The sequence below is a fragment of the Apodemus sylvaticus genome, chromosome 11, assembly GCF_947179515.1.
Source record: "Apodemus sylvaticus chromosome 11, mApoSyl1.1, whole genome shotgun sequence".
Taxonomy (NCBI): domain Eukaryota; kingdom Metazoa; phylum Chordata; class Mammalia; order Rodentia; family Muridae; genus Apodemus; species Apodemus sylvaticus.
This window is the reverse complement of record NC_067482.1, coordinates 97,228,278-97,251,314: the sequence shown is the minus strand read 5'-3', so window position 1 is coordinate 97,251,314 and position 23,037 is coordinate 97,228,278. Positions and strand designations below refer to the sequence as shown.

Sequence of the window (23,037 nt, the reverse complement as noted above, 5' to 3'; positions counted from 1 at the left end):
GATTCAACTCCTTCCCTTGGCCTCCATTGGTATCAGGTACATACATGGTATACTACATGTAAATAAAACACCCATATATACAAAATAAATAATTTTTTAAACTTCATTTTAATGCTAATTTTGTATCTTAGCACTTTGCAGAAATTTTCTGGTGTACTCTGTAGGATTACTATGTATAGACTCACATCATCTGCAAATAACTATTTCTGACCTTCCTTTCCTATCTGTATTCCTTTTCTTTCTTTCTCTTGTCAAATGCACTGTCTAGGACTTCAATAGAAGTGGACAGAGTGTAAATATACCCTTGCCTTGGTCCTGATTTTAGTGAAAATGCTAGTTTTTCTTCTTTTAGAATGATGTTGACTCTTGAGTTTGGCATGTCGTGTGTATCCGTGAGTATATTGAGATATGTTTCTTCTACTCCTAGTTTTTTCATAGTTTTTATCCTGAGAGAATGTTGAACTTGCCAAAGGCCTTTTCTGCAGCTATTGAAATTATCATGTGGTTTATGTCCTTGAGTGTGTTTATATAATAAATTATATTTGTTGGTTTGCATATGTTGAAACATCCCTGAGTCTCTGGAATGAAACTACCTTTATCACGGTGGTCTTTTTGACATGTTCTTGAATTTAGTTTTTAAATATTTTTGAGAAATTTGTGTCTCTTTCCATTAAGGAGATTGGTGTGTAATTTTCCTTTTTTCATTACGTTTTCTTCTAATTTTGACATATCTTCCTGAGTCAATTTTTCTTTTATTAATTGTATTATTTTTTATATTTCTGTTCATTCGCTTCTGCCATATTCATATTATTATTATTACTATTATTATTGTGTGTATGTGTGTGTATGTGTGTGTGTGTGTATGTGTGTGTGTGTGTGTGTGTGTATACATTGTGCACTTGCATGTCAGAGGACAAATGGCAAGAGCCAATTCTGCTGTACTAGTGTTTCATATTTCTAGTAGCTAGAGTACCTTTTCCCATCTTTCTACTCTAAGATAGTATATTGCTTTGAAGACAAGGTATGTTTCTTGTATTCTATTTTTAAAATCTACTCTGCTGGACTGTGTCTTTTCATTAGAGATTAGACCATTGATAGTTGTTATTGAAAGATGTGTATTGAGTCCTGCCATGTTGCCTAGCTCTCAGTGCTGTAGAATTCTAGTGCACAGAACACTAAGTATCTCTGAAAGTCAGTTCCTCTGAGGTTTGCTGAGTTCTGTTCAGATCTGAGTAAGATTCTTTTCCAGTCTCACAGTGTTTTGTCTCTCTGGTTTCAGTGTACAGTCTCGTCTTTTTAGTTTACTCTAGGGTCTTTGGTTGTGGAGCTGAGGCCACAGCAGAAATTCTTGTGAAATGCTGTCTTGTTCCTGTTCTGTCGGCTGGATTGTCTATACCAGAGGAAAAGGGCTTTCCCCGGCTTTGCCTGTGCTGTTCTGCCTTGGTTTAGCTCCCAGATCCCAGCTGCTGAGGATGCCTGCTGCTTTTCGGATAGATATTTTCATCTTTCCCAGCTTATTCCTTGGAGAGACTTCGTCTTCTGAGGAGCACCTTTTTTGTAGATGTTTTCAATTAGCATATATTAATTACGTAAGACAGTAGGTTCAGTCATGAGCTATTCATAGCATATATAATGCATAACCTTCTTTGAAGGAGTAGACTGCTAACAGTTATTTTATGTTTATCTTAAATTGACATGTAAAGAATAGCTATTTAGTTGATAATTACTTACAGACAGTGGCCTTTGCATCAGTAGTAACTGACAAAATTTATCCTCTACAATTATATAAACTCTTTGCAATAAGGTGAATCCATGGCATCTATGTTTGGACTGATCAGAAAGCCTTTACTCTGTTCTCTTTGAGATAAGTTCCGTGCTAGCTGGAAAGATTTTGGGACTAGCTCTCAAGAGCCTTTATTGAAACTATAGGTGACAGTCCAATGTCAGTGGATGGGCTGGAGAATTTTTAATTACAATAGAAAAATTCCTGAAATGTAGCATAAGTAACAGACCCTGGGGCGTGGCAGGGACAACGCTTTTTAATGAAAAGTTTAGTCAAGTATATACATACTTGAGATAATCAGCGTCTGCATCTGTACAACTGCACTGTGCTTGAAGCAATATTTGGCAATATGCTCACCTTTGGAATTCATGTTAAATATCTTTTCTTTTTTTATCTGTCTCATTTTGTTTCTGTCTGTCTACTTGTTTTTTGTTGTTGTTTGTTTGATTGATTGCTTTTTATGGTGTTGAGGGATTAAATTCCAGTTCTTCCACATGTTAGGAAAGCCTGATCCTCACCCCCTAGTCTCCATGTTAAATCTATAAATATACATAAAACAGGAAGGGAAAAATGTGCCTGGGTAAAAGACAAGATCCTATTTAGTAAACCTCAGCAGAACCAAGGCCAACTAAAACACTTTGTATAGACCGGTATTGAGGGAAACTCAAAAGTTTTAAAGCCCTCTGATATGCCTGTTGAAAGATCATCATGTAGTCTGTGTAGACAATCAGATCCATATGGCCTAAATAAACCCAACTTGGATTTTCTTTAAAAGATATAAGAAGCAGTAAGTCACTCCTTTCTATTCTTGGCCTTCTACTGATCAGTGACACTTTGGCCACAAAGACAAGATAAGATGCACAGCAGGTTGGTGGTTTTGTTTTGTTTTGTTTTGTTTTTGCTTAAAATTCCCTTTGTTGCACAAGAACAGGTATGTCTTTCAGTAGTTTGATAAGTATTCCTTACCAAGTCCACTTAAAGTGAATGCACAGTTCTCCACATCCAGAGAAGCGCAGAGCTGTACTGTAGTCTTCCACCATGTGCAGTCCTACCATCCACAGGCAGTGTATGAAGCAGGGTTCATTTTTACCATAAGCAATGTTGCTGGGGCTTGCAAATCCGTAGTTGATAAAGTTAATTTGGGAGAAGGAAAAGAGAATGACATATTGGCTACCTTCAGGGGAAAAGACTCTTGACAGTCCAGATGGTAGCAGCGAGATCCCACTTAGAGATTGAAACTCTAGACGTGATAATGGCATGACTCAGGCATATGAGATTAAATGTCCTACTTCCCAGGGCCCTGCACAAGGATAAGGAGGTCTCTCACCTTTGACTAGAAGGTTCCTTAGAATTAACATGAGACTCTGGTTAGAGAATATATTTATTAATTTGCTTATTTTTACCTGAGTGCCTACCACCAAGTACCCAGGATGTTCAGTTACAAAATCATTTCTGTGCAACCAGTAACATGAAAAAAATCAAAAAGCATGTACTTTGAAAATTTATTTAAAGGGTAAGAATTTTTAGAGTCCCAAACCTGTTACATGGTCCTGACTAGATAAGAGGTAAGAGTGGAGATAGAGAAATAGGGCAATTCTGACTCCTTGAGCCAGAAAATGTATAAGGCAAAAGTACTCAGAGGTTGAAAGGGCTGGGACATCGGAAAGTGGACGAGTGGTAGGGTGGCAAGCGTGAGGCCCGGTTCAACCGCCAAACTGAAAATGAATACACTGATTTATTTTTAAAAATCAATCAAAAGGAGTTGGAATTCCCAAGAGGAGAGAAAGCAGAAATATCTCCACATTGTCTGCAGTTTGGACCTGCCCCCTTGGAGAACAGTAAAAGCAGCAGAAGACCAGCTACAAACCCATTCACGTTTGGGTCACACCCAGTCCCCAGCCAGACCTTACTTGTCTGGTGACAACTGAGCGTCTAGCTTTCCCACGCACAGCATGCAGAGAGGATGCCATTACTACTGAGAGCCTATCTGACAGGGCTGGAAGGGACAACAAAGTCAGAAGCCTGAGGCCTAAGCTTTTGGAGAAGAGCTCGGAGGTGCTGTTCTCAGTCCCACTGGGGTTCCTCTAGGAGTGTATTCTAGTAATTCAAAGTTAGTGTCGCCATGTTCACAAAAGAAAGAAAACAATCATAGATTCATCTGAACAGATACAGAAAGGAAGACTTGACAAAATTGAGTAGAGAGTTTCTCAGCCAAGTGTTATTATTCCTTCGCTTTGATTTAGGGAACCCTGACCCCTTGACTGGAACTGAGGCATGCATGCATACACTCACAACTTGTGTGTAATCTTATAGAGGAATAACCATATATTATGTAAGATACAAGATTGGTATAGACACAGTTACGTAGGTTTACATATAAACAGTGAACATATGGAAACTAACATAGGAACTCCATTTAAAACTGAAGTTTAAAAGAAAAATCATGGATTAGGCCTTTAATCCCAGCACCCAGGAGGCAAGGCAAGTGGATCTCTGTGAGTTTGAGGCCCAGCCTGGTCTACAGAGCCAGTTCCAGGTCAGCCAGGTCTATACAGAGAAACCCTATCTCTAACACTACCCCTCCCCCCAAATTCCATGATTACATAGAAATAAATCACTGAAAGATGTGGAAAAACCCTATACAACAGTGTATTACAGAATTGAAGGTAATAGAAAAAGATTTAATAAACAGAGAGTTCTACATTTATAGATTGAAAACTCAAAATTCTTACTTCTCCCTAAATTAACCTGTAAATGAGTTATACTCAGGTTAATTATAATCCTAGCAGATTTCAAATGAGCCCAGAAATTTAAAAGTTGATTTTTAAAACATACAAGAAAACCCAAGAACACACAAATGGGGGAAATTAAAACAGATTAATAGCAATCAGAACAGAACTAACTTTAAGATTTACTGTAGAGATTTAATAACCAAGATAGTATAGTGTTGCCATAGGTCAGATAAATAGATATGCAGCATTAACTATTGAGAATTGTACCTCCTAGAAAGCTGTGTCCAGTAAAAGTTAAGTGGTTGGGTTTTCTTTATTATTTGAGCCATTATCACCTCTTGGGTTTATCTTTCAGGCATGTTACTCTTACAGGTCACAGGGTTTGTATTCTTTGACACGACTCTTTTCCTCTGATAACTTCCAACACTATGCCAGTCAATAGGAGTGAAGCTTGGAGTCAAACACTGGGTTAATTGTCTTTATTTGATGATGTAAATAACTACATCAGTTAGAATTAAGTTTCAAGAACTTGATGAGAGCCAGGCGTGGTGGTGCACAGATACATTCTCAATGCCCAGGAGGCTGGGGAAGGAAGATTATTACAAATTCAAGGCAAACCTGGGCTACGTAGTGAGACCTACAGATACACACAGACATGTGCAGCCTCAGAGCAGGGTCTCTGAGGACGGAGAAAGGTATGTGTGTGGAGAGGGGATGGGTGTAGCTCACGGTGCGTTGAATGTGAGGGATGGGTGAAAATCACGTGAACCGGGCTGGAGACACGCTGTGGCAGTGTGGAGCAGTTACTTGACATTCCAGAGGACTCCAGGTCAGTTCCTAGCACTCAAGCAGGGCAGCGATTCACAACCACCTATGGCTCTAGCCCCAGGGTATTGAGCACAGCCTTCTGTGGTTGCACACATGCACATGCACACACATACAGCACATACATAAAAAAAAAAATCAGGGATGCCTGTGTTTTGAAGATGTGCTGCTCAAATGTGAGGATTTAAGGAGAACGAACACTTCTCAATAGCTGCTTGCCTGCTCAAAGAAGCCTCTGCCTTCCTTTCCTATTACAATTTGCTGCTGTTTGAAAATAGCATTACTAAACCTGTTAGATGTATCCATAAATCAAATATTTACAGGCTGAAGCCTTTGAGGAAAGTGACATCTTTTTGACCTTGATCTTTGCCAGGAAGTTGAAGTGTTACTATTTTGGACTATCTTAAAATAAGATATATTGCTACTAAATGTAGTTAAACTCAAGAGAAGAATGTGGGTGATGGAGATGCCCAGCCATGCGCTAGCCCTAGGCAGTTTATCTTTTCCCTTTAACTCACCCAACAGGGTTTCTTAAAAGGAACAGCCACCCACTCTCATGTTGCCTCTGCATTCCCCCTTTCAGTGTGATAATCTGTTGGTCAATTTCTATCTTCTTTTAACTTCTGACAGTAAAGAGAAGTCACAGATTACTTGGCCCTGAGCTTCGATTGCCTGCCCCTAATTTCATTTCCCTTAGTTGCACCAGTGTGAAGCAAGTCAAAACCAGTTTGTGCACGACAAGTGCTTTGCTCTGTGAGTTTATTGCTCAATTTGAGCAGCAGTGTAGGGTAGAATTCTTTTTCCTGCACTGTTACAGAGCATTGTTAATATTTTCTAAGTGTGTACACTTCCAGTGAAATAAAGCTTTTAATGGGTAATAAAGTATAACATAAATATATTGGGCCACAGTGATGTTTCCTGGGAACGTCTTCCATTAAAAATTCCATTAACTTTTTCTAATTATAAAAAGAAAAATTAATAATAGGTGATTTGGAAGAAACAAAAGTATACTTTCAGAAGGATAACTGTAACAAAATTAGGTATTTCAGGTTCCAACTACCACCTGCAGTATTTTCGTAGGAAGTTTCACAGATTGGTCACAGCGCCAGGGCTGCTCTCGGCAGTTCCGTGTGCATCTTGCAGTGTGCCGAAGCCCTCAGAGCGGAGTGCGCATTCTCCAGCTGGGTCACGGTTAGCACTCAGGACTGAGCACTGCCAGCCTCAGCACTCTGCGCTCTCCGCCCACCCCCGGCATAAGCCCCAAACACCTGTGATCCGCAAATGTGTCGAGTTCCCTTTGCGTCTTTCTGTGCTCATGGAATGACCTTCATTTCCTCTTTCTGTTTTATAGATTAATGTTGTTTGGCCTTGCGTTAGCTCACATGTGAGTAAAACACCAGGAAGCTGTCTGACCTGAGACTGCCTCTTCTGTTTCGCTGGGGGTTGAGTGTGAGCTTTTTTAATAACATTGAGCAGACGTGTAGCACAGACTGACCTGCCTGTCTCTTTACACATGAAGCCATGAGAGTAAGCTCAGACACAGGCATTTAATAAAGAAGCGCTACTTCTTTGAAGATGTAAAAATTTTGGATTAACATTTATTTGTGCTGGGGAAGTGGGCAGGGGTGGGTGGGAGGACAGGGGGAGAGAAGGGGGCTTACGGGACTTTCGGGGAGTGGAGGGCTAGAAAAGGGGAAATCATTTGAAATGTAAATAAAAAATATATCGAATAAAAAAAATGTTTAAGAAGAAAAAAAAAAACCCAAAGAGAAAAAAACAACATTTATTTGTGCCACAAATAAGGAAAGTTGGCCTAGATGATCCAGGGTCACCTTTGCATTCCATTAGCATGAGAAACAATTCTGGAAGCAAAAGTTTTAGGAGTAAAGCGAGCATTAATGTGAGCTTAGGGTCGATCCAAGAGGCCGGGAAGGACAGGATGATTTGTCATTAATGAAAAGAATAGGGAAAAAAGGCCGTGGCTTGTTAATGAAGAAACACTCAGAAAATTGTGATACAAATAATATAGTTTCATAGACTCATTTTGATAATATTTGAACATACTCTGTATTATACCTAAAACTCTATGGAGCAATTATTCATATTTGAAATTGACAACTAAGCCTCTTGATTTTGTGTTTTCCTACAGTTATATGAGATACTTAATTCGTGGTAGATTAATACACTTTGAGATTAAATTCATAACCATATAACAGTTTAAAATGCCCTAGCTACATAAAGAAAACTATGTCTTTGAGTATTATTTAAAATCTTTCAACCAAGCAATTACAAACTTGGAAATGTAGGCAAATAAACAATACTAATATATTAAATGGACTACACATATTAACAAAAGCGCCGCAGGCTCGTTGTGAGGACGGACTGATAATGTATGTAAAGCCTTTCTCGCTGCTTAATATATCTCAGCTGCTAGCGCTATTTGTTATTTCGTTGCTATTCAAAGTTAAAAACAAGTCATTGGCAAAATTTTAAAAATTACACAACTAGCAATAAAAAAGTCAGTAATGAATAGTAACACTTTGACATCATTGCTGCTCTTCCAACTCATTATGAGTTTACAAAAAATACTAAGTTGCAACGATTAGTAGGCAGGAAAGGAGGAACTTTCCTTCTGAATTTGCTGTAACCTGAGTTCTAGCATAAGATTTAAAGCCGTCATCCTAGTGGGCTGAAGAGAGGACTCCGTGCTGTAGAACATACGCTCCTTTCCCAGGAGCACCCAGGGTTTATTCCCAGCACCCATATCTGGAAGCTCCCAGCCCCAGAACTCCAGAGTCAGGATCTGATACTTCCTTCTGGACTTTGTGCCTTTCGCAGCTGACCTCTGCACATACGCGGATATACACATAATTTAAAGTAAAATAGTGTTCAAATGTTTTTGAGCACAGTAAGGGCTGGAGAGATGGCTCAGCGTGAGTGGTGATGGCCGCGAAGCTCAGCGTCTGACTTTAGTTCCAGGGATCCAGAAGAGGCAAGCTGTCCTCTGTCCCCCCAGGCACGCTGCGGCATGCTCGCCTACCCTACTCCCCAGAAAAGAAAGTTTGTTTTTATGTATGGTCATGATAAAATAAAACATTTTCAGTCGGACACAAGTTTGACCTTTCACTGACGTTCAGTATGGCTGTGTAGTTCAGTTAGGTTTATCTGTCTTTATTCCCTGTTTCCGATGGTTGACTTTTACTATCAAAGGTAGTTTTGCTCATACAAAATCTATTTTCTCATTTGGATATAGGAAATTGATAACCTTATTGGGTTTTTTAATTGTATTTTTTAAATTATTTTTTTATTTTCATGTATGTGAGTACACTGTAGCTGTCTTCAGACACACCAGAAGAGGGCATCAGATCCCATTACAGATGGTTGTGGGCCACCACATGGTTGCTGAGAATTGAACTCTGGACCTCTGGAAGAGCAGCCAGTGCGTTTAACTGCTGAGCCACTTCTCTAGCCCAGTTTATTGATTTTTTTATATGAATTTTGTTCAAATAAATTTGAACAAAACATTTCTGGATTAATATTCTGGTAGTCTCTTATTGTTTCAATATTTATTAGTGTCTTTGTAGAATTTAAATTCTCTGGGGACAATACGATGTCTGTTTCTTTTCATCCTTGTGTCCCAAGCAGAAGCCGTAGCACAGACTGACAAATGTTTGTTCAAAAATTTAAGTACATGAATGCAATCCTATCACAAACATGGATTGTTTGATTTGGTTCAAATAAAATTTATTGCATACTTAGATTTATTGGGCTAAGGAACAGTTGTACTGATAATAAATTTAAACTGCCGTATATTTCTGTTCTCTTTATTTCCCACGAAATGGTCTGGATCCATTTGGTTTATCTTTGTATATAACATTTTCCTAGGCTTAGCTTTGGTTGTGCTGAGGACAGTTGGCCTTTGTAAGGCCTTTTCATTTTGCTTATAATTCATGTATAAAAAGAGTTTTCATATATGAAATTAGTTGTGTGGTTTTCTCCTTTACCTTTGTCTTCAGTCTGTGGTTCATAGGTAAGTAGAATGCTTTAGGGGGAAACAATAGTAGCCATGTCCTGCTCTTAGTCTTCCTTGATGATTTTTAACATAGTAGAACATGAAGAATTACTTTGTAGTTTATTCAGATAAATACAGTGTTAAAGTCTTTGGCTTACATTAAGAATTTTGCAAGACAAATAGTGACTGACTCACCATGGATGTTTATTGTTCTATTTCCAAGAGTTGCTGAAGTCCAGCATAAACCTCTTATGTTACTTATTGTTACTGTTTTATGTTTATTAACATAGTGATTATGCTACTAATAAAAAAATGCCACTACTTAAAAAAAAACAGTAAAAGGATTGTAGTAATGCCCAGTTATTTACCTTTGTTACAGTTCATCAAAGTAACATTTCTGAATGTATTTCTTTATTAATCAAATGTCTCCTGTCTGTTTTTGATAACAGCATGCTTCTACAGCTCTTTAGTTAAGTGACCTGACCGTACGTTTGTCTTGACTGGCTTCTGTTTACAGAAATTGTAAACCAGTTGAATGCTCTGAGCAGCTTAGATGAAGATCAAGACGACTGCATAAAGCAAGCAAATATGCCCTCAGCTAAATCAGCCAGTTCCTCTGAAGGTCTAAAGCTTTCCTCCCTCTGCCTCGCATTGCCTGTGTTAACTGTGACTTGCTACATTCTGACTTCTGTCTGCTTAGCTGTCAGTTTTGTCCTTGTGTAATTTCTTGAATGTTCTCTTTGGTAATTTGTAGTGCACCATCTAGCAACAAGATAACAGACCTTATCATTACCAGGTTTGTTAGCAGATTGTTTGATGTGAGTTATTCTGAATCATCCCGAGTGTTAATCTCCTGGCATGATACCGTTTTATTGCGCTGTACTGTTGTACATGCACCTCTGAGAACATGTGTGTGTGACCTGTTTAAGAGTTTCCAAGTCTTTTCAGGCACTGAAAAAATCAAATTTAGTTGAAATTTAGTTGACATAGAAAGTTCCTTTACTATAGGTCATTATCTGCTGTAATTCCCATGTTAAACATGTTTCTTTTGGTTTATTTTCAAATGTTGGTGTACTACAAAATACTCAAATGGCATTCTGCCGCTCATAAAATACTGTCTTATTATTTGCAGGTATTATTAATGTGAATTTTAATATTTTGAAATATTTCATGAATTACCAAAACTCATGATTCACTATAACTGTGATGAACTTTAAACATGCACTTATTTTCAGAACTTATAAACACACTTAACTTTTTGGATGAAGCACAAAAGGACGTGGCCACCGTGAATACAAATCCGTTTGATGAACCTGATGTAACAGAATTAAATCCATTTGGAGATCCTGACTCAGAAGGTAACATGCCCGTCTATACACTTACTTTGCACAGAAGTAACTCCTCGTGACAGTTAATACCCACGGATCAGAGCATCTCTAAGCCCTTAGCAAGAAAGTTTTGTTTTAGCAAGTGATAGTGAACACTGACACACACAGAAGTTCTGGATAGTCGAGCTCTCTCAAGCTGTAAGGGCAGACATGGTTTTTCTCAAGGTGGTGGTTGTTTATAATATTATTGCATTTAATACTACTTGTATTTGGTCATTTATTAATTCTCTCCATCCATTTGATCAAAAAGATAGCAAGGGTCTTAGGATAACAGTATTTTACCTAGTGGTTGTACTAAAACCTCACTGACATGCAGACCGTCTAAAGGAAGCCAAACTGAGCTATACAGATACCGATGAAATCAAGGTGGTTTCTCTCCTCACTTAGCCGTTTCACTCTGATGTCCAGCATCCAGCATCCAGATAGTCAGTCAGGAGTGAGAGTGAGTTGTATGCATGTGAGAGCATGGAGCAGAGAAGGAAGAACCACTGCCATCATATATGTACATGTGTGCAGACACACAAGTACATGTACAATCCCATTTTCTAAGAAATAAACCCAAAAGTTTTCCCTGTAAATCACTTTTCTTACCAAGGCATTTTAAACTCTTAATGCTTGAATAAGGGCCATTGAAGAAGTGAGAGCACTGCTTAATTAATCTGCTTCTCAGAGTGAACGCAAGAGCGATTAACTACCATTTACATCTTTCGACCGCTCTTATGAAATCCTCATGAGCTTGACGTGATTTTGCCGCTGATGAGGATGCGAACGGTTTGGGCTTTGGGAGCCGTTCCTTCAGCGGTGTCGTTTCGCGGTGCTTTCTCGTCATTTCTTTCATACTTCACTACATTAGTCGGTGTAACTTACTGACGTTTACTTTTGTCAGCTATAGATTATGAGCATATTTAAAATTTGAGTAAAGTTACATTAAATTTATAGTACCTCTCAGAGGTAGCCACTTTATGTAGATTAGATTGCTCAGGCTTGGTCCGGTGATCTGAAATCAAGGTGCATGGACACAGCTCTTTTGGACCACGCATGATGCTTTTAATTATGTATTGTATATCTCTAAGTCTGTATGTTTGAAAATCTTATAAAAATATTTTAAGATACCAGCATTTGAGCTTTTCATTTCAAAATTAAATATGTAACTTTCCTATATATCTATATATCTATATCTATCTACTATCTATCTATCGATATAGATATATAGATATATATGAAAGTGCTTTGTGGAAAGGGTAGTCAAATAATGTATCCTGTGATGTCACATAAGATTGATAATTTCTGTTTGGAAATACTAAGCCAATCATATTCAGATTCTTTTATGTGTATAAAGTTAATAAAATAAGGAGCAGCTATTCTCTTTACTGTGTGCCAGTAGAAATTTTGGAAGTAATTTCCCAGGAATAATTTTTTACCAAATCAAAAGTTGTATCCTTAATAAACAAAGGTGTTTGAGGAAGAAAAATATATTGTAGTTGTTTAGATTTTTTTAAACAGTTTTAATTTTTATTCATTCACCTCTTTTTAAAAGGAAACAGTCAGTGCCTCAATGCCACAATTAGAAGGCACTGTGTTTGCTACTGTGTATGTGAAAGACACTGTTCTCAGCTGGCTGTTCAGTACACTGTAGTTTGCCCTCTTTATGAAAAAAAAAAAAGAACATTTACTTCTTTGAGAACTTTGGATACATTTTGAACATACATTTCCCCTCTTCCCCTCCTCCCCCTCCTCCTCCCCCTCCTCCCCCTCCTCCTCCTTCTCCCATATCATCCCGATCTTCCTACCAGCCAGCTCCATTCTCTTCCTCGTAGAAGCATCCACACATGGAGCTTGTGTTGGCATTCCTGCTTGTTGGCTTTAGGTTTTATGACTAATAAATTTGCTTAGATCACTTTCTATAATTATAATCTTGAAAGTAGAAGTAAAGGTCTACTTCTGATGACCAGTTTTCCATTGCTTAAGCATGCCTGCTCTGGACCGTGTGGAAAAAGTTGAGGGGACGTTCTACATGTTCTCTTTGGCTGTAGAGGATAGAAAATGCTTTCTTGACATTATAGTAGAAAGTTTTAATAGTACTATGATGTTACAAAAGATACACCATTATTGAAACTTTTTCATTTCAGTATTTATTATGATTTTATGAATTCCTTTATAATTACAGTTACTTCACGATGGTATATAAAACTTTTACCTCAGGGATTTTTTTTTTTTTTTTTGCTTTTTTTGTTTGCTGCAAAGACAAAATGAGATTTCTTGGCTAATTTCTGAGATCTAAGTTGCTTGACTATAATTATAAAACTTTCAAGCTGGACATGGAGCTTCGTAGATGGTGGCCGCAGTGCCAGCTGTGTGAGATGTAGAAACAAGAGGTCCCCAGCCCAAAGGCCGAGACCAGCGTGGCCAGTGTAAAACCTTCCCATTTCAGAAAAACTAAATGTTGCTAGAGCGATGGCTGAAGAGTCAGGCCTCTGCTGCTGCTGCGAGGCCTTGTGTTCAGAGTCCAGTGCCACACAGCAGCCTGTGCCTGCCTGGAGGTACAATTCCAGGGCATGCCATGGCCTTTTTATGGCATGCGGGGGAAATGATCAGATACATAAATAAAAATAATATTTTAAAGGAGAAAGGACTGGGGGCAATGGCTTAGCAGGTAAAGATCTCAGTACTTGCATAAAAACCTAGATGTCAGGGTATAGGTCTGTAATGTCAGGGTTGAGAGGCAGAGGTTATGTTATGTCTTGACATTTTTTTTAAAAAATAATAATTAAATTAAGTTGCCTCTATGCTGTGGTTGTAATAGTGGTAATAGTTATAGGGCAGAGGTCAACCATGATATCTTCCTCTGTTGCTTGCCATTGTCTTTTAATTTTTGTTTATTTGATTTGTTTTGAAACAGATTCTGCAACCTGGAGCTTACAGTTTAGGCTAGAGTGACGGTCCCTGAGACCGACCCATCTGCAGCCCCTCGGCCCACACACCCAGCAGTTATGTACTGAGACTGCCATGAGGGTGTGGGGATCCAGACTCAGCATGGGGATGCTAGGGATCCGGACTCAGGCCCTCTGAGCCTCAAGTTGCTTCTCAGAACTTCAATAATGAATTTCTGTTTCCTACTAAAACAATGATTAGAATTGTCTGAATAACTTAAATTATTTTTAATAAATTATGATTTTTGTCTTACTCCACTTTAGAAAAGCCCTATTTTTATCACCAAAACTATGTTCAAATTCATTTTCAAATTAAAATTTGAGTGTTTTCAAAGTGAATTTAGTATAGCACATTTGTGAACTTCCGTCATGGTTTAATTTTTCCTCCTGTGCTTTCTCTTCAGAACTGAGAACTGAACCCAGGATTTTATGCTTGCTAGGCAAGCTCTCTACCACTCAGCTAAATCCCCAAACCCACCCACATGATTTTAATACAGCAATCCAGCTTGAGTTTCCTTATGCTATTCTTGTTATTTAGGTCCAAGTTTATTGTCTCTAAGAAGTTGAGGTTAGAAGTGGATATAATATAGCTCAATGATAGAATACACGAGGCCCTGACTTCAGTTCCTTCCTGCTCTTCCCATTAGTGATGTGTGAGTATATGTTGTATACAGTCCAGAATAAGTGCTTTGATACCTAGGTGATGCATACTGGTAGAACTACCAAGTGTCATTTCAAAATATCCATTTTTATATTCTTTTAAAAATCAGTGATTCTGTACTCCCAAGTAGTTTAAAGCTTGTAAAGTTTGTATGCCATCATCTATGTGAGACAGCGGAGAAGAGACCCTTGATGAGGGCTGAAGAGAGATCTTCCTCTTTTGCTCTCAATTTTGTTTAAATTCATTACATTACATACTTTATAAATTAATGAATGAATGATGCAAGGTCAGAGCACATGCTGCTCTTAGGAAGGCCCCGTGCATTCCGCAGCACCCTTCTCAGGAGGCTCACAGTCACATGTAACTCCAGCTTTCAAGGACCTAACTCAAGTGCAGAAACCCATGTGCACATACAAAATGAACATGCATGCATAAGTTAAGATAAAGTCCGTCTTTTAGAGGCCGCCAGGAGTGGGCAGTCTAGAGAGGCGCCATTCGAGAGGGTTTTTTCCTAACGAAGGAAGAAGAAGTCCTACAATTTACATTTTGTTGAGCTTAATAAGGGTTTCTTAGCTTTTCAAAAATATATTCATGTTTCATTATTGCTTTTGTACTCTCAACCTCAGAGTTCATTAATTCAAGACTGCCTACTGTTAAAGACATTAAAAATAGAGGACATCATATGCTGTTAGTTTAACCTGTCTTTTGCTGTTGTTTTATAGAACCAATCGCTGAAACAACTTCACCTAATAAAACAGAAGAATCTTTTTATAATAACAGCTGTAATCCCTTTAAAGGTGTACAGACTCCACAGTATTTGAACCCATTTGATGAACCAGAAACTTTTGTAATGATAAAGGATTCTCCACCCCAGTCTACACGAAGAAAACACCTCCGGCCTGTGGACATGAGCAAGTACCTCTATGCTGATAGCTCGAAGAGTGCCGAAGAGCTGGATGAGTGAGTGCCTTTGCTTCCTAGGCTGTCGCCACAGCTCAGCCATGTATTAGCCTAAGGAAATGCTTCTGGAATATACCTAGATGGTTAAAAATGTTTATATGCCTATATAACTTAGCATGTAACTCATCCTGCTACTAGAACTTCTGTTGAGAATACTGTTTTAGTAAGGTCCTGTTTCTTGGTTTTATTTTTTTTTTGAGAGTTTTATACATGGATATGCTGTACTACCTTTCCCTCACTCCCTTCTCAAATTCATGTCCTTTTCCTTCATAGTTACACACAGCAACAGTGACTTCCCAGGTCTGACTAGTGCTGCCTGTATCTACAGGAATTTATGGCTGGCCACTTAGGCTTGGACAGCCCCTGGGGGCTTGTGTCAGAAGGAAACTAACTCCTTCTTTCCCTCCTTTTGTTGCAATTGACTGCCTGTAGCTCTTCAGCTTGGGATGGGACATTGTGAGCATCCATCCCCTCCATCCTTGTAATGTCTCCTGGCATGCTCTTGTGCAGGCAACAGTGTTGTTCAGAGGTAGGGGGAACAACACTCCTGCTGTTTGCCGAAGACAGCATCTTACAACAATCCTCCTAATCATCAGAAGTCTTTTACTTTTATCTTTATTTTCTTCATGAAGGTATATGTCTGCCTGACACACCAAGTATGGGAAACTAGAATCTAGTTGGAATTCCCATTGTGTTTTCACATCAAAACTCTACTATAAATGGTATTTAGATGGTTTTGATTGAAAATTGTAGGCATTTACTTTAATTCTGTTGCAGGAACCATAGAATTATGATACTGATCTAATCAGAAAACTTGTTCAGACACTTAATAGCACAATCTCAACATTTCTAAAAGGAGCCCATCACAAGCTCAGTGTGAATATAGTATAGTCAGAGCTGCCATCTTGTTCCAGTCTTCATGGAGATAAAGGGGGGATGTTCTCATCACGGTCTGGAGTTGCTCTGTGCCTATGGCTTATGGCCTTGGGTGCAGTTAAAGAGCAACAACTAAACTTTACTTCTAGCCCTAGTACAGTAACACAGACTGGATTTATCATCCAGCCTTAAGCAACTAAAAAATAGAATACAATATTTGAAACAGTGCTTTTGAGACATTGAACACAAACTGCAAGGGATAATAATCCACAAGAGAACAGAAAGAAAAGGGTGGTCCTCACGGTTGTTCTTCAAGTTCATAGTTAGAAAATTTTCCAGCCTTTTTAGGGGTAGAAAAATTCACACAGTCCCCAATAATCTCCCTCAATTGGGGACACATAATTTGGATTTGCAGAGTTGACAACAACATTAGTAAACCAAGGTGATAAAATCTGCAAACTGAGCACCAGAGAGGAGATTGGTTCTTGTTGCCTTTTTCTTGAGTATTATTAGAGCTTACATGTGAGTAGATTTTCCATGAAAAAGAAGCACACTGAACAGTTGTGGGGAAATTTTCAGGATATAGTATAGTATATGTTTTTCCACTAAGCAAAGAGAAAGATTTTTCAAAACATAAAACATGAGGTAGAATGCTCAGGCATGTGTTGCCTCATTAGTGGCCAAGTTAGCTGACACCAAAAGCTCCCTAGGCCTGCCTCAAAAGCTTATGGCAGAATCTGAAGAATCAGTGTAATTTTAAATAAATTAAATAAACTGTATTCTACTCAAGCCTAAAAATATCTTAAGGCAATAGAAAATATGTAGCACCCAAACTATACATTTCATACTTTCTGACAAACAAATTTATGAGGCTAATAAAGAAACAGGAAAGTCTGACTGTATTAAGAAAATCAACTCATTAGCAGTAGGTATAGAGATGGGATAGACAGTGGAACTAATTAACAAGTATAGTAAATATAAATATAAATATATTTCAGAAGTTTGAGAAGGAACACATGAACATGAGTGATGGGGGATATATAAGTTGAACTTCAGGAAATTAGAGATGCAAAGTGTCTAATGTGTGTTTTGGGGGTGAGAGATTCAATATGTCCAAAGTGGGGGTGGTGAGAGTTACAATGTGTCTAAAGTGTGTAGGAAAGTGAGAGATACAATTTGTCTAAAGTGGGGTGGTGAGAGATACAATGTGTCTAAGTGTGTAGGAAAGTAAGAAATAACAATGTGTCTAAAGTGTGTAGGAAAGTGAGAGATACAATTTGTCTAAAGTGGGGTGGTGAGAGATACAATGTGTCTAAGTGTGTAGGAAAGTAAGAAATAACAATGTGTCTAAAGTGTGTAGGAAAGTGAGAGATACAATTTGTCTAAAGTGGGGTGGTGAGAGATACAATGTGTCTAAAGCGCCTGTAGGGAAGTAAGAAATACAGTGTGTCTAAAGTGGGGGTAAGAGATACAATGTAGTAGGCAGAGGTAATGCTTTATTAAATGTTGGTGAAGAAAGAAAATGACTGGAAAACTTTGAAATTATTCTGATTGCAAGGTAGGGGAGTGAAAAAGAGTCAGAACCAGTGAACTTCTAGATAACTTCAAGTAGTCTAACATGTAACTGGAATTCTAGAAAGTGAAAGGAGAGGGTGAAAGGACTATAAGGTAACATAGATGTATGTACATCTGTGTATATACACATGTATGTTTAAACATATGTACACACCTGTACACATGTGTACACACACACACACACACACACACACACACACACACACAACTCCCTACAAGTCCAGAAGTTGAATGAGCCCCAGGTACAAGAAATATGAAGAAAGGCTTCTTAAGAAAAATAGTTCAAACCTGAATACAGTGAGGTAATTGTTTTTAAATACTAAAAAAAATAAATAAACTAAAAACCAGGGGCTTTCAACAAAAATTTCTCTTCCTGCCCAGGACTGAAAGGATTTATAGGCATCGTATTTGCTCTGAAGGATAAGATTCTTAAAGAAAGATCTCCAACAAGAAGAACGTTATCAAATAGAAATCTGAATGACTATAAAGGAAGGAAAAGCATAGAAGATGGACCAAAGGTTAATATGTACACACACATACACACACACATAAACTCCGGACCTTATTTTCTAATCTCTTCAAAAGGAGATTATTTGGATCTTAAGTAATATATTTTTAGTTTTTAATATGTTACTCCTAACATGTATAGTGATACATAGTAGAGGCTGGACAGAAAAATTTCGTGGGTGTTTTCATTGTAAGCTTCCTGTTATGCTTTAAGTTATGCTATCTATAAAAAACAAGTGACTATTACACAAATAGTTATTCGTGTAATGAATCACAAGGAGTCTGCACAAAGGTCCTAAAATTGAAAACTAACCTGGTTACAGGATGGAAGATAAATATACAAATTCATTTACATTTATGTATAAAGGAACATTTAAAAATATCATTTAAAGGGGTGAAGAATGTAACTCAATAGCAACATGTATTCAAGGGCATGGGTTTGAACTTTAGCACCAAAAAGAAAATAATAATTGTAAAAGTATCTAAAACAGAACAAACAAAAAATAATAAATTAGGACAAAGATGATTAATGTCTGTGCCTTAAGAACAGATTATTGAGAAGGTCATAGCTGGAGCCCAGGACAGGCTCTTGTGCACATGATCCACAGATGCAGTTCCCTGTTAGAGTTCAAGAGCTGGGAAGAAGGAAAGGGTGGGAAGTGGAAGGGGAGGAGGGAGACAGAGTCAAGGGAAACTAATTGATTAGAAAAATTGACCTATGTGATTATGGGGTCTGAGAAACCACACCATCTGTGCCCTTATTGCGGGTAGATCCCATTTGCTGGGTCTTGCTGCTGGTCTTTTCTGGAAACCCCAGTCCCCTCTCTGTCGTCATTAATCCTGCCAAGGTGACACTGAAAATTGTTTGCCACAATTATTGCCTCAGTCAAAATATTAGTGTACTTCTTTGTAATATTTAATAAGGGTTTTTGTAGCAGTTACCTAGAAATGTAAGGGACTGAAAATAGGAATTTCAACCAAACCAAATTGAGGACAAAGTACTTGATTTTAACTCACTAGCCAAAGCAGTGTAATATTGCCATAAAGATGAACTACGGAACTAGAAAGGGGTCTGTAAATAGAGCCACAGATTCCTAAAGATGATTTTTGGAAGACTTAACAATGATAGTCAATTAGAAAATAATCTTTTATGGCTGGAAAGATGGCTCAGTGTGATTAAGAGCATTCATTGTTCTTCTGAAGGTCCTAAGTTCAATTCTCAGCACCCACATGACATCTCATAACTGTTTGATACTGCCTTATCATAAACATAAACATAAAAGGAAGGACTAAAATATTAAAAGTTCCATTGGAAAACTGGAAGAGAATCTTAGTGACGCTGGGCTAGGCAAAGATTTCTTTTAAAGAAAATGGAAAAAAATAATTTGGATTTTATCAAAATTAAATCTGAGAAAAAAAAAGAAAGACCTTTGAAAAATAAAAAGGCAAGCCATACTATAACATTTTCAGTAAACTGAATAGGAAAGTCTGTAGAATCTGAGCACTGGCACTAAAGAAGGCAGCTAGTGGGAACTTCACTAGTCTCCAAGAATATGCAGATTACAGCCACAATTTAATACCAATGCACACCCACTTGAGTAGCTAAAATTTCAAAGACTATTTATACCAAGTCTTCTCAATGCTGTGGAGTCACTAATTTTTATAGAGTTCTTTGAATTAATCAGCCATCCTAGAATACACTTCACTAATCTCCAAAATCATTAATCATATACTTATCTTTTCCCTCAGCTGTTCCATTCATGGGTGTTCACCTACAAGAAATGAATGAAGATGTTTATAGAGAGACCCTTTTAAAAGATCATTTTAATAGTTTTAATTATTCTTATAACAAAAATGGGGGCACTCAAATGTCCACCAGGAGGCAAATATGAGATCATAATGTCTATAGTAGATTTCTACCTAGGAATAAGGAGTAAGAAATTATTGATATGCTGTTGTGTAGATGAATTTAGATATCATCATGCTGATTGAAAGAAGTCAGACTACAAACTGTATATATTATATAATCCTGTTCTTTAAACCTTCTGTGAGGCACAGACTGTACTGAGAGACATGGACTAAGCGGTATCTCAGTCAGAGCTAGACAGCAGGAGACATCAAGAGGACTCCTTTGGAAAGGAAGCTTATCTTCTTTTTTTAAAAATGTTTTTATTACACATATTCTTTATTTACATTTCAAATGTTGTCCTCTTTCTTGGTTCCCCCCTCCCCCAAAACTCTCCTAAACCCTCCTCCCCCTCCTAAACAATCCACCCACTCCTGCTTCCCTGTCCTGGCATTCCCTTATACTGGGGCATTGAGCCTTCTCAGAACCAAAGGCCTCCCCTCCCTTTGATGTCAAACAAGGCCAATCCTCTGCTACATATGTGTCTGGAGTCATGGGTCCATTCATGTGTACTCTTTGGTTGGTGGTTTAGTCCCTAGGGGCTCTGGGAGTACTAGTGGGTTCATATTGTTATTCCTGCTATGGGGCTGCAAACCCCTTCAGCTCCTTGGGTCATTTCTCTAGCTCCTCCACTGGGGACCCTGTGCTCAATGCAATGGCTGGCTGAAAGTGTCCTCTTCTGTATTTGTCAGGCACTAGCACAGCCTCCCAGGTGACAGCTATATCAGGCTCCTGTCAGGAAGCACTTGTTGGCATCCACAATGGTGTCTGGGTTTGGAGACTGTATATGGTATGGATCCCTGGGTGGGACAGTCTCTGAATGGACTTTCCCTCAGTCTGTTCCACACTTTGTCTCCGTATCTTCTCCTGTGAGTATTTTGTTCCCCCTTCTAAGAAGGACCACAGTTTCCATACTTTGATCTTCCTTCTTGAGTTTCATTTGGACTTTGAATTGTATCTTGGGTATTCCAAGCTTCTGGACTAATATCCACTTATCAGTGAGTACATACCATGTATGTTCTTTTGTGATTGGGCTACCTTACTCAGGATGATATTTTCTAGTTCCATTTGCCTGCGAGTTTCATGAATTCCTTCTTTTTAATAGCTGAGTAGTATTCCATTATGTAAATGTACCACATTTTCTGTATCCATTCCTCTGTTGAAGGGCATCTGGGTTCTTTCTAGCTTCTGGCTATTATAAATAAGGCTGCTATGAACATAGTAGAGCATGTTTCCTTATTACATGTTGGAGCATCTTATGCCCAGGAGCGGTATAGCAGGGTCCTCCAGTAGTATTATGCCCAATTTTCTGAGGAACTGCCAAACTGATTTCCAGAGTGGTTGTACCATCTTGCAATCCCACCAGCAGTGGAGGAGTGTTCCTCTTTCTCCACATCCTCACCAGCACCTGCTGTCTCCTGAGTTTTTGATCTTAGCTATTCTGACTGGTGTGAGGTAAAATCTCAGGGTTGTTTTGATTTGCATTTCCCTGATTACTAAGGATGTTGAACGTTTCTTTAGTTGCTTCTCAGCCATTCGATATTTCTCAGTTGAAATTTTTTGTTTAGCTCTTTACCCAATTTTAATAGGGTTATTTGGTTCTCTGGAGCCTAACTTCTTGAGTTCTTTTAGATCTTAGATATTAGCCCTCTATCTGATGTAGGATTGGTAAAGATCTTTTCCCAATCTGTTGGTTGCCGATTTGTCTTACTGACAGTGTCCTTTGCCTTACAGAAGCTTTGCAATTTTATGAGGTCCCATTTGTCAATTCTTTACCCCAACCTCCTCACCCCCCAACCCCCAACCCCAGAGCCAGGGTTTCTCTGTGTAGCCCTGGCTCTCCTGGAACTGACTGTAGACCAGGCTGGCCTCAAACTTGGAAATCCGCCTGCCTCTGCCTCCCAAGTGCTGGGATTAAAGGCATGCGCCATCACTGCTTGGTCAATTCTTGATCTTAGAGCATAAGCTATTAGTATTCTGTTCAGGAAATTTTCCCCTGTGCCCATTTGCTCTTCCCCACTTTCTTTTCTATTAGTTTCAGTGTATCTGGTTTTATGTGGAAGTCCTTGATTCACTTGGACTTGAGCTTTGTGCAAGGAGATAATAATGAATTGATTTGTATTCTTCTGAATGCTAACCACCAATTGTACCAGCACCATTTGTTGAAAAGGCTATCTTTTTTCCACTGGATGGTTTTAGCTCCTTTGTTGAAGATCAAGTGACCATAGGTGTATGGGTTCATTTCTGGGTCTTCAATTCTATTCCATTGATCCACCTGCCTGTCACTTACCAATACCATGCAGTTTTTATCACTATGGCTCTGTAGTATTGCTTGAGGTTAGGGATACTGATTCCCCGAGAAGTTCTTTTATTGTTGAGAATAGTTTTAGCTATCCTGGGTTTTTTGTTATTCCAGATGAATTTGAGAATTGCTCTTTCTAACTCTGTGAAGAACTGAGCTGGAATTTTGGTGGGAATTGCATTGAATCTGTATATTGCTTTTGGCAAGATGGCCATTTTTACTAATTAATCCTGCCAATCCATGAGCATGGGAGATCTTTCCATCTTCTGAGGTCTTCGATTTCTTTTTTCAGAGCCTTGAAGTTCTTGTGAGCCTTGAAGTTCTTGTCATACAGATCTTTCACTTGTTTGCTTAGAGTCACAACAAGATACTTTATATTGTTTGTGACTGTTGTGAAAGGTGTCATTTCCCTAATTTCTTTCTCAGCCTGTTTATCCTCAGTGTAAAGGAAGGCTACTGACTTGTTTGAGTTAATTTTATATCTATCCACTTTGCTGAAGTTGTTTATCAGCTATAGGAGCTTTTGGCTCCGCTTAAGTATACTATCATAACATCTGTAAATAGTGATAGTTTGACTTCC

At 38.4% G+C, this 23,037-nt stretch overlaps 1 protein-coding gene across 7 annotated transcripts in view; it reads left to right on the top strand.

The window, feature by feature from the left end:
- Positions 1-23,037, top strand: part of Ehbp1 (EH domain binding protein 1) — a 278,079-nt gene that overhangs the window by 122,444 nt on the left and 132,598 nt on the right. For 6 of the 7 annotated variants that reach the window (XM_052198644.1, XM_052198645.1, XM_052198649.1 and 3 more), the window contains exons 8-9: positions 10,588-10,710; positions 15,054-15,291. In XM_052198644.1, the coding sequence (XP_052054604.1) occupies positions 10,588-10,710; positions 15,054-15,291 (361 nt within the window). The remainder of the gene's footprint in view (positions 1-10,587; positions 10,711-15,053; positions 15,292-23,037) is intronic. The other variant, XM_052198646.1, reaches the window with a different exon arrangement.